Below are 11759 nucleotides of genomic sequence, written 5' to 3' on the forward strand. Positions count from 1 at the left end.
ACAGCTGGGACCCAAGGGGGCTGTGAGTCACCCCCCGGGCATGCAGCAGGAGCATCATAGCTGCTGTTGCTCATGTGCCTAAAATACCTGAGGCCCGGGGTGCCCCCAGGCTGGCACCGGCTCACCATGCCGCAGGGCTTCCCCCCCTCGCCCAGGGCTGCCCAGGCAGGACGAGGTTGGCTGAGGATGTGGGGCAGGGGACGCCATGGGGCCGATGGCAGCGCTGGGGTTCGGGGGGGGCTCATGCCCGGGGCAGTGCTGGTGGCAGGGGAAGCCCAGAGCAGGAGGCTTTGGCTGTGGCTCTCGGCTCTGTGCCTGCTGCAGAGCGGCGGCTGGGCTGGCCCAGCCCACGGGGTGGGAGCACCCAGAGGCGCTGGTCGCCCATCCCAGGCATGGAGGGAAAAGCAGGAGCCTGGGGCGCCCCCGAGCAGCTCCCCTGCCCCCCGTTTGTCAGCAGGTGTCACGTGCGCCCCCCCCCCCCCCCTCTTGGTTTTGGTCACCCCTTTAATGGCAGAGCCCCGACCCGAGGCATTTCCAGGATATTCTGGGCTCTGTCTCAAGGCTGAGTAACTTCCATAATGAGGGAGGACTTAATGATGCCTCCAGGGATGGGCTGGCAGCGCTGAGCAAGTGCCAAAGCAGTGCCAAGGCTGGGGGGGAAGCAGTGGGGTGGATGGGCCCCGGTGCCTGCCCCCAGCCTCCCACCGTCCTCCAGCGATGCCTTTTGCCTATGGGCAGCCCCTCCGTGCCCTGTACCCCCCGCAGCTCCCTCCCGGAACACAAAGGGTCCGTGGTGGTGCCACTAAGGACAGGGAGAAGGGAGGGACCCGGGGTGGGATGAGCTTGTCCCTTGTTTGACCCACTGCCCACAGCCTCATCCATGGGGCTTAAGGAGCTGCTGCCCCTGCAGCTGAAGGGATCTGCCCCGGGGACAGTGAGGGGCAGGGGGAGAGCGAGCGGTCCCATGGCTCCTCACCACTGCAGGAGCAGCAGGGAACAAGACCCCTGGGGACAGTCCCAGAAATGCCCTCTGGTGTCACCAGCTCCGGGCTCAGCAGCCACCCAAAGCAGAGCTCCGAGGCAGCTCCCAGCGGGACAGATGTGCTGGAGCTGCCACCCCCCCCCTGCCGTGCCCGGGTGCCACCCGGGACCCAAAAACCCAAAGCAAAGCGACCGACTGAGGTCCTGCCAGGCTCAGATTGGTGACATCTGGGGGGCTTGTCCCTCGTCACAGCTTTAAAAGCACAAACCAGGCCAAGCAGAGCAGCAGTGGTGTCACCAGGAAGCCACCAGCCTGGCACACAGCTCACGGGGGGACCTCCCCAAGGCAGTGACACTCTGGGCAGCATCGAGGGGGCAGCCCTGTCCCTGCCACGCTCTGGGGACAGATGGGTGCCACGGCCCACTCCCCGTGCCCTGGCGGTGCCGTGTCCCCTCCGTGCTCCCCGGGCAGCATTTCGCAGCAGGCAGGGGAGGTGACAGGAGCCATTCCCCAGCGCTGTGTCACCGCAGTAATGACATCCTGCGCCCCCTTTCATCTCAGGGCTCCCCGGTGGCCCTCGCTGGGGCAGAGGCTTCCTGGTGTCATCGCTTCCAGGAGACAGCCGCGGATGTGGGGGCAGCCTGGGGGTCCCAGCTGGTGACACGAGGACCCCGGGCTGAGAGCAGGGTGCCAGCCCTCATGCCAGGCTCACCACGCAGCCGTGCCAAACGCAGCCGTGCCAAACGCAGCCTTGCCACGGCCAGCACGGGGAAAACCGCCTCGCTGGGCACCTGGGGGCACCTGGGGCCACGGAGGCAGCTGTTGGCACAGTGCCAGGCATCGGTGCCCTGGCAGCGAGCGGCGGTGGCATCACTGGGCTGGGAGCGAGCAGGGCTGGATGGGGATGCGGCAACCGGGAAGTGTCTGGGAGTGGTGTTTGCCGAGGGAGGCTTTGGGCACAGCGGTGCAGAAGGGCTCCACCTCCTAAACCCACAGCGGGCACGGGGAGGCAGCACGTGCGTGGGCACAGCGGCATAGGGTGGGCATGGGGGCATGGGAGTGGGGACAGTGGGCATCTGCATGGGGATAGGTGGCATCGGCACGGAGATGGGTGGCAGCTGCATGGGGACAGCTGATCCCTGCACGGGAACAGCTGGTGCCGGTGCGTGGCTCAGCACAGCCATGCACGGAGGTGGTTGGGGCATGCAAGGGACAGCCAGTGCCTGCACGGGGACAGCTGCCATGGGCACAGAGGCAGCTGCCATGGGCACAGGGACAGGCGCTGAGTGCTGAGGGACAGCCTGGGACACGGCTGACGTGCGCAGGGTGGCAATGCCGGGGGTGGCTGCCGTGAGAGAGGGGCAGGACGAACGCCCTCGCCCTGGCACGGAGCATGGCTGCTCCCCCCGGGCGACGCTGGGTGACGTTGGTGGCTCCAGGAGCAGGGCTTGGTCCCTGCTGCTTGCTGAGGGAGCTGGCACACACCCTGCTTAATGTCGGGTGGGACAGAGCCGGGCCCACGCCAGGCCCCAAGACCTCTCTTCACCTCCAGGTTGGCCTTTCGCTCCCTGCCCACTCCCCCAGCTCCTCCAGCCCTCTGCCCCCAACTCCCGCCCCTAGCAGCCCACGCCATGCCCCTGCCCCTCTCCCTGCCCCTGGCAGTTGGGTGCCCCGCTGCTGCTGGGAACATGCCAGGGCACATCCCAGCTCCTCCCTGGGTGATTTCCCTGTGGGGTGAAGCCAAAGTCCCCCAGGCAGGACTGGGATCCATGGGACGAGCAGTACCATGACATCCCCAAGCCCCCGTCCCCCTGCCCGCCCCCCCCGTTCCAAAGGGGCTTCGCAACCCTGCAGCCGGGGGCAGGACCCCACCCGCCTGTCACCCCAGACGCTGATTATTCCTTAATTGCCGTCAAAACAAACGAAGGAAGCTCGGGCTGGCCCCGGCTGAGCTGGAAGGCAGCGGCCTGGCTGCCGTTCCCAAGCCCGGGGTCGCTGCCGGCGGCTCCCTGGGATAATGGCTGGGGATGGATGCGGAGGAGCAGCTCAGCCAGTCCGGCCGGAGCGCAGCAGCTCCTTGAGCGGCCCCGATGCGATCCGGAGCCATCCACAGCCTCGTCCCTCCCGGTCCCTCCCGGCCCCGGCGGCACCGGTGTCCATCTCCCAGCTGGGCACCAGGCCCCCAGCTTCATCCTTCCAGGATCCCAGCACCTCTATGGCCACATCCTGCCCCCACCCCCGGAGGTGGCCCCCAAACGGCCCTGCTCTGAGCCAAGCCCTTCCTCCTGCCCCCCAGTCCCCCCTGCTGGACCTCTGGGATGAGCCAGTGGGGTGGATGCTGATCCCCAAAGCCATTTGTCCCCTCTCGGGATCCTGGGAAACTCTTCCTGATGCAGCTCCTCGGCCGATAGGATCAAAGGCGTTTTGCAACCCGAGGCAGCTGCCTGGCGTTTTGTCGTCTTCCTTGGAAATCGCTTCCCTGCAGGGCTCTTCCCACACCCCGATTGGGACCCTCGTGGGGGGTGTCCTGCAGCAGCGTTTGATCCCCAGGGAGATGCTTGAGGGAGGCACATAATGATCCCAGGGCGAGAGGCTGCAGCACATGGAGTGTCCCCACGCAGGGACCCCAGCAGAGAGGACTGCAGCTACATCTCAGGGGCACCAGGACTTGGGTGCCCCCTTGCACCTCCTCCCCTCCGACCCCAGCTGTGGGTGCACCCCCTTGCCCCAGACCCTCCCATCACTCAGTTCTCTTTCCAGAGCCAGCTCCAGCCCCCAGCAGCAGACCCTTGGCCCGCGGGAGAGGGCAAGGAGCCACCGCGGAGCCCCAGCTGTGGAGACGGACCTTGCAGCTTGGACGAGCTCTGGAGGGGGCTCCCCAGAGCGAACCCGTGGGTCTGGGGGCTCTCAGGGGTGCTCTGGCCACAGATCCTTGCAGAGGTATCAAAATCAATCAGTGCTGGCTCCCTGCCCAGCGGGGCTCGAGGCTTTCAAGGATGGATCCCAGCTCCCAGCAGCAGGAGCTGCGGAAATGGGAGGGGTGGCTGCAGATGCGGAGCCTGGAGCGGTGCCCGTCCGCCCGCGGGACTGCAGGGCACCGGGCACCAGCTGAGCAGGAAGCTGCTTCCTGGAAACGTCTGCAGGGTTAAACGCTGTGGAGAAATGAACTCTTCAAAGGGATGGGAAGGGTTGGGATGAAAGGAAATGGGTGGCCAGCGGCTGGGGACAAGGCTGCCCCGAGGAGGAGGCAGAGGCTTGGCCAGCAGTGAGGCCACGTGGTGGGTTCTAGGGGCTGGGAGTGCCCAACACCAGGACCCTGAGCTGGTGGCTCCATCACCCCAGTGCCACTCCGTGCCTCCTGGGTGCCACAGCTCCCTGCAGTCGGCTGCTGTGGCCAGGGAGTGAGAGAGGGTCCTGGCGTTAGGCTGGGGGTCAGTGGGCTGTGGAGTGTCAGTGCAGTGTCAGACCTTGGGGCACCAATGGATCACCAAGTCACTGGGCATCAGTGGGGTATTGACCTTGGGGTGTCGCTGGGGCACCTGGGCGTGGGGTGTCAATGGGGTATCACGATATGGGCCACCAATGAGGTGCCAGGTTGCTGGGCATCCATGGGGATGGAAGGGGATCTGTGGGGATCTGTGAGTACCACCGGGCGCCGATGGGGACCGGTGAAAGTCAGTGGGAGTCGCCGGCCATCAGCGGGGAGCAATGAGGACCGATGGGGATCGGTAGGGACCAATGGGGTGTCTCTGTGAGCGCCGTCCGGCCCAATCAACGCCGGGATTCCCGCACGCCGCACGCCGCGAGGAGGGGCGGGGCTCCACCGGCCGGGCCCGCCCCCACTCCTACCCATTGGTGCCTGAACCAGGCCCATCCTTCACCCTGGGCCTATGAGAGCGGCGGAGCCGCGGAGCGGCGGAGCAGGGATTGGCTGCGGGGCCAGGCCAATGGAGGCGCGGCCGCCCCGGCACATATAAGGCAGCGGCGAGGCGCGGACAGCGCAGTGCTGAGCGCAGCCGGGGCGGGTGGGGAGCGGCGGGGCCGGTTCGCAGCAGCCTCCCCTCAGGCACCGACCGCGCCTCGCCGCCGCCCCCCGCGGGACGCAGCCTCGCCGCCGCTTCCCCCCTTCCCGGGGTTGCCTTTCTGTTTTCCCCTGCTGTTGTCGCTGATTTGCCCTTCCCGCCCGGCGCTTCCGGCTGCTTTCCGCGCCGTTTCCGCGCCGTTTCCGCGTGGCTCGCGCTCCTCTTCCGGCGCCGCGGCGGGGGGGGCGATGCTGGCGGCGGCGGCAGGGCCCGCGCCGGGCGGCTCGGAGCAGCGCTTCAGCGTCCTGAGCTGGGAGCAGGTGCAGCGGCTGGACCAGATCCTGGGCGAGGCTGTGCCCATCCACGGCAGAGGCAACTTCCCCACGCTCTCCGTCAGGCCCCGCACCATCGTCCAGGTGAGGCCCGGGAGGGGCGGCCCCGGTGCCCGCCGGGGGTCGGCTCGGCAGGCCCCGGTAGCCGCGGTGGGCGCCGGGGGCTGGCCGGGGCCTGGGGAGGGGGCGGCGCAAGCCGGGCCCCGCCGCCGCTGCGGACTCTGCCCTGCTCCCGCGGGGGTCAGGGAGGAGAGCAAAGTGCTGAGGCAGCGGAGCCGTGCGGCCGGGCCCCGAGCCAGCCCGCCCGGGCACCCTCCTGCCCCCTGCCCGAGCTGCCCCGCGGGGCTCCGCGCACTGCTGCTGGCCCCGGCGCAGCCCGGCCGGCGGCGGCTCCCGGCGGCACCGAGGAGGCTCGGGGGGAGGCTCCCAAGCCGGGGAGCGGCACTGGGGGTGCTGGAGGGTGGGCTCGACCCGGGGGGTGCCTGCTGCGTGGTTCCTGTGTCCTGCGGAGCACAGACGTCAGCCCCGCAGGACCCTCCTGCACGGAGGCGTCTCGGGAAGGCCTCCCGTTTGAAATTCCTGCCTGCGACCGCTGCGGCTTGCAGCCTGGACCCTGCTTCGCTGCCTCCCTCCTGCCTTCCTCCCCTCCTTTCGGAGGCGATTCGGTGCCCCAGGGGCTGCTGCCGGGGCAGAGGCTGGGTGCTGCCGGGGCAGAGGCTGGGTGCTGCCGGGGCAGAGGCTGGGTGCTGCCGGGGCAGAGGCTGGGTGCTGCCGGGGCAGAGGCTGGGTGCTGCCGGGGCAGAGGCTGGGTGCTGCCGGGGCAGAGGCTGGGTGCTGCCGGGGCAGAGGCTGGGTGCTGCCGGGGCTCGTGTGGAGCAGCAGGCAATGCAAAGGCAGATCCAATCTCGGTGTCCTTTGATTCCTGACACCCTGACCGTGTGCTCCAGAGCAGGCCCAAGACTTGATCTTGCTAAAGAGCTGCTCTTAGCCTAACCATGGAGTAATAACCCTGCTTAATATTAACCCAGCAATGCAGCTGGGATAAGCTGCTGCATATTCATGTTTGGGAGGCAACTTCATTCCTCAGTAGTGACTCATCAAATGCAAAATCAGGCATCTTAGCTTCTAATTAAAAAGGCTCTTCAGAGAGCTAAAACCGAGCTGCCTTTTACAACAAACTACTCCCCAGGACCCCTGCAGCCTGGGCTGCTTGGGAAATATTTTGACTTAAGCCTGGAAACCGGGAAGGTGCAGTCGGGAAGGCTCTGCTCTACGACAGCCTCGGCTGGCTTCACATTCCTCGAGTTCCTGCTGCACCTATTGGGGGCAGAAGTGCTGAATTTCGGCTGCTAAGCTCTTAGAGTGAGTGGCAGAGGAGAGCTCCCGGCAGGGCACTGCCCTTGGGTTGTGCAAGGCCAGTGAGGCTCGGCCTTGGTTGAAGCCCAGCGTGGTGAGGTGTCAGATGCTCCACCAGTGAGTGCTGCTGGGCTCTCCGAGCAGCCTGGGCCGGTGGGAGGTGTCCCTGCCCGTGGCAGGGGGTTGGAGCTGCCTTCTGAGCCAAACCAGTCCGATGCCCCGATTCCAGTGGCTGGGAGTCAGAGCCGCTGGCGAGGATGCTGCCAGCAGCGGCACGGAGCGGCGGGGCCGGGCGGGCGGCCCCCGGCGCGGGGCTGACGAATGTGGAGCAAGTGAGGCAGGAGGCAGGCAGCTGAGTGCAGGCTGCTGCTGCCGGGGGAGGTTTGCTGCTGCCTGTCAGACTCAATTAGCTGAACCACACGGAACGTGAGCTGCTGTTTTGGGAAGCAGGTCAGCAGCTGCCTAACCCTGGAAATATCCAACCCGGGGGGGGGGACACAGCCCAAATACCTGAGGCCAGAGAGGTGTGCTTTGGGTTGAGACAGGTTGGCTGCAGCCTGCTGTCCTCAGGGAAGCAGCAGCAGGGCTCTCTGCTCCTGGTGCTCTGCCAGCTGGAGTGGTTTGGGTGCTCTGGCACTGGACTGGCTTTGGCAGTTGGAGATCCTTTTTCCTCCCCCTTCCCTGCATGCAGCTCACAGGGGAGCTGTAACCCAGGCAGCTCCAGTAAGCTTCTGGGCCTGAAATGGGTCCTGAGCTGTGCCCAGAAGGTCCTTAAGGAGATGTTCTTTGGGGCTAGGAAATTAATCTGGCATGAGATCTTCTCTGAGAGCTGGGCCTAGCTCTGCATCTGATGCCTCTCTGACCTACATCTTCTCTCTCTAAGCCTTGTGGCACTGAACCCTTAGCTCCACAAGTGCTGCTGGAGCTGTGCCTCGGGTGAGTGACTCTGGTGACTGCCCAGTTGGCAGCAGATCCTCAGTGGGAACTCCACAGGATCAACTGGGTGCTGCTTGTGCTATCTGGGGGCCCTGGGGCCCTTCTAGGAGCAAATTCATTTCCAGGCTATCAGCCTTGGGGAACAGCTGGGCTGGATGTGCTGGGGGGGACTTGGGGCTCACTGGTTAACTGCTGCCTGCTGGGTGACTGTCACCATTCAGCTGGCAGGGAGCCTGGGCACATCTCTGGGCTGAGCAGTAGTGCCTCATGTCAGGGAGCAGCAGGGAAAGCAGCAGCTGAGAAGCTGCATCCTGAGCTCTGACAACCTCCAGGCTCAAAGGCGTTCAGCAGTCTGTACCCAGGGGTCCTGTGGCCCTGAGGGCACCTTGGGGCAGCAGAGCCTCACTGCTGAGGCCTTCAGCTTGCTCACCCAGAGGCCTGTGACGTGCTGAGGGTTGTGTACTGCAGCCCTTCCCCTCTTGGGTGCCAGGCCTGTGCAGGGGCAGCTTGGTGGCTGCTGAGACTCATGGGGCTGCAATGCTCTGAGCTCACCCAGAGCTGTCAGCTCGGGACCGTGCCAGCCGAGCAGGGGGTGGTCCCTCTGAGGCCCTGAGTCTTGGGGGGGCTCCCAGACTGGGCCAGCCTTAGAGCAGGGCTGAGCAGCCTGCTCAGGCTGGCTTGCTGTGGTGCCATTCATCCACTGCATCCTGAGCTTTGGCTCTCCCTGGCTGTAGCTCCAAGCACTGCCTGAGCTGGGGCTCAGGGCACCAGGTGATTGCTGGAGAGGAACATGAAAGCAGGGCGGGAGAGGGGAAGAGCCTCTGCTGGAAGGTGTGAGCTTCATCTCTGGGGATTTTGGGGCTCAGTTAAGCTCAAATTATCAACTGGTGTCCAGCTGGTTTGTTTCATGGTCTGGAGGTTGTTTCAGCCTCCTGCCTGTTAAGTAATCAGCAAATGATTCAGCTCCGCTCGGCTGAGCAAAGCTTTGGAGGTGCTGGTGGGTGTGCCAGGCCTGAGCAGGCAGCCCTGAAATCTCTGGAGTTAACACCCTGAAGATGAAAGCTGCCTCCTGTGCTTGATAGCCTGCCAAGGGCAGCGCCAAGCTCTGACACACTGGAAATTGTTAGGATACACTTACGAGTCAGGACAGGACCTGGCCGGGCTGGGGCTGCCGAGCGCCTCTGACGTCTTGATCTGCCTCTAACGATCCTGACAGGCAGGGACGGCCGAGGGGAGCGAGCAGCCCTGGGGACATCGGCAGGGGCTGCTGTTTGGAGTCCTCTGTACTCTGGCTGGAGGGGCTGGGGCGGGGGCTGGAGTGGGGCAGAGACCACCCCGAGTGGTTTCAGGGAAGCCTTCTGCTTCGGTGGGGGGGAAGGGCTGAGCATCCAGAGCGCTGCCGGCAGCTGCCGTGGCCCTCGCCTTGCACCGGAGGGCTCTCTGCACAGGAGCCCCTGCTGCCGGCAGCGCTCTGGATGCCTTCCCGAGCGCCCTGCTCCCGGGGGATCGGCTCCGCCTTTCCCCGTCCCGCAGCGGCCGGGCGCCGGCAGCGCCTCCTCGCCTCTGACCGCTTGTCTCTGCCGCAGGTGGTGCGCAGCCGTCTGGAGCAGAAGGGAGTTGCGGTGCACGACGTGCGGCTGAACGGCTCTGCCGCCAGCCACGTCCTGCACCAGGACAGCGGCCTGGGCTACAAGGACCTGGACCTCATCTTCGGCGTCGACCTGAAGAGCGAGGACGCCTTCCAGCTGGTCAGGGATGTGGTCATGGACTGCCTGCTGGACTTCCTGCCCGAGGGGGTCAACAAGGACAAGATCACCCCCATGACCCTGAAGGAGGCCTACGTGCAGAAGCTGGTGAAGGTCTGCAACGAGAGCGACCGCTGGAGCCTCATCTCCCTCTCCAACAACAGCGGCAAGAACGTGGAGCTGAAGTTCGTGGACTCCCTGCGGCGGCAGTTCGAGTTCAGCGTGGACTCCTTCCAGATCATCCTGGACTCCCTGCTGCTCTTCGGGGAGTGCTCGGAGACCCCCATGGCCGAGAGCTTCCACCCCACGGTCACCGGGGAGAGCGTGTACGGGGACTTCGGGGAGGCCATGGAGCACCTGCGCGGCAGGGTCATCGCCACCCGCAGCCCCGAGGAGATCAGGGGCGGGGGGCTGCTCAAGTACTGCAACCTGCTGGTGAGGGGCTTCAAGCCCCGCTCCGAGGTGGAGATGAAGGCCCTGCAGCGGTACATGTGCTCCAGGTTCTTCATCGACTTCCCCGACATCGGCGAGCAGCAGCGCAAGCTGGAGTGCTACCTGCAGAGCCACTTCGTGGGCATGGAGAGCAGGAGGTACGACTACCTGATGACCCTGCACAGGGTGGTCAACGAGAGCACCGTCTGCCTGATGGGACACGAGCGGCGGCAGACCCTCAACCTCATCGCCGCGCTGGCCGTCCGGGCGCTGGCCGAGCAGAGCGTCCTGCCCGCGGTCACCAGCGTCGCCTGCTTCTACCAGCCCGCGCCCTACCTCAGCGAGCTCAACGTCAACTACTACGTCACCCACGTGCAGCCCCTCCTGCCCTGCAGCCAGCCCTACCCCACCTGGCTGCCCTGTAACTGAGCCGGGGCTCTCCTCCCCGCAGGTTCCGCCCCGCCGCGGGGGGCACAGAGACGACAGAAACCTTCCTGCGCCTGCCCCGGGGGGCAGCTCCCCGCGCCCGGCCTGGGGCCTCGCTCCTGGGGCGGTCGGAGCCGGAGCCGCCTGCTGCACACCGGGGGGGCAGCCTGCTGCGGGCTGTGTGCACCTGGACCTGTGTGGGAAGGTTCCTTCGCTTGTGGAGTCCTGGGGTGGGGTGGGGGGAGGGAGGGAGGGAGGGAGGGGTGTGTGAAGGGAGATCGTAGAGTTACACTGAGGTAGAGCTGCACTGCCCTGGAAGGGACCTGACCTGGTTGGGGTTTTAGTGTGGGAGGTGTTGGAGCTGTGCAGACTTTGTGGCTTCTGGAGAGAGAAGCCAGTGGCTGAATTCCTTTGAAGGACCAAAGAATCCTCTGAAGTGCCTGTACCAAACACAACTGTACTGTAACCCTCAGCACTCGCTGTGCAGGGCTGCCCCGAGCCTCCCCACGGCTCCGGGGGGGAGTGGCCCAAGAGGACAACGTCTTTCTGTTGGGGTTTTGGGGGGGTGGGCTGGGGACAGGGAGAGTCTTAAGATCATTTCTAGTGACCTGGCTGGAGCAGGAGTGGGCTGGCAGGCTCTGCCTGGGGTGCTTAGGGCATGGCTCTGCTGCCTGGGAAGGAGCAGCGGTAGCAAGGGGCTGTCGGAGCAGCAGGGCTGGGCAGGATGGGGTGGGGGTGGAGTGCTTGGTGGGAGAAGCTCCAGAGGAGCAGCAGCAGGGACAGCACAGCTGAGGGGAGGCCAGCTCCTGAGGCTGCAGGGCCCAAGTGTGGCTGTGCACAGCAGTGAGGATCTGCCCAGGAGCCTGCCCCAGGCTGCTGAGCCCAGGCCTGTGTTTTCTGGGGGAATTGGAACTGCTGCTCCTCTGGGGCTGGTGGTTGTTGTTGTTTTCTTTGGCATGCAGTGTGGTTTGTGATGCACAGAGCCAGAGGCCAGCTGGGATACCTGGGAGGAGGAGGAGGCTTGAGGTGCAAACTGGTTCCCAGTCAGGTCTCTCCAGCTGCCTCTGTGCTGAGGGCTGGTGGCCCTCAGCTCCTTCCTGGAGATAGGCAGAGCCCCTCCAGCCTCCCTGGCTGGGGCCTTGCCCCTGCCCTTGGGCAGGTCCTATCTTCATGAGCAGCCTTGCTGCAGCTGTGAGTGCCCTGGGAGCCACAGGGCATTGGAAATTCCTCCCCTAGCTGGAAGTGGAGCCTGGGGGGGTGGGGAGGGCAGGTTCTGCAGAAGTCAGTTTGCCTTAGGAGAAAGTTTTGTGTCCTTGACAAACCCTCTGGTGTCCTGAGGGCTTTGGCCTAGGCCAGGCTGCCTCTGGAGTCCTTGGTGGTGCCTGGAGCTCAGAGCTTTGCTGAGGTGCCAGGGTTGCTGTGCCCCCTCTGCCCAAGCAGCTGAGCTGTGCATGGGGCAGGGGTGGGCAGGCAGAAACCCCCCAGAGGTGCTGCTGCTGGGGGGGCTGTGCTTGAGCACCTTGACCTT

General features: G+C 65.5%; 1 protein-coding gene across 1 annotated transcript; it reads left to right on the forward strand.

Moving 5' to 3' along the window:
• The first annotated feature begins 4998 nt into the window (after window positions 1–4998).
• On the forward strand, window positions 4999–10456 carry TENT5B (terminal nucleotidyltransferase 5B). The gene is made up of 2 exons (XM_068159073.1): window positions 4999–5420; window positions 9215–10456. Exons 1-2 carry the CDS (start codon window positions 5253–5255, stop codon window positions 10232–10234), a joined length of 1188 nt encoding a protein of 395 aa, XP_068015174.1. The 5' UTR covers window positions 4999–5252; the 3' UTR covers window positions 10235–10456.
• The last annotated feature ends 1303 nt before the right edge of the window (window positions 10457–11759 follow it).

The sequence above is a fragment of the Melanerpes formicivorus genome, unplaced genomic scaffold (genome assembly GCF_026170545.1).
Source record: "Melanerpes formicivorus ecotype bairdi unplaced genomic scaffold, bMelFor1.0.p_v2 SCAF_45, whole genome shotgun sequence".
Classification (NCBI taxonomy): domain Eukaryota; kingdom Metazoa; phylum Chordata; class Aves; order Piciformes; family Picidae; genus Melanerpes; species Melanerpes formicivorus.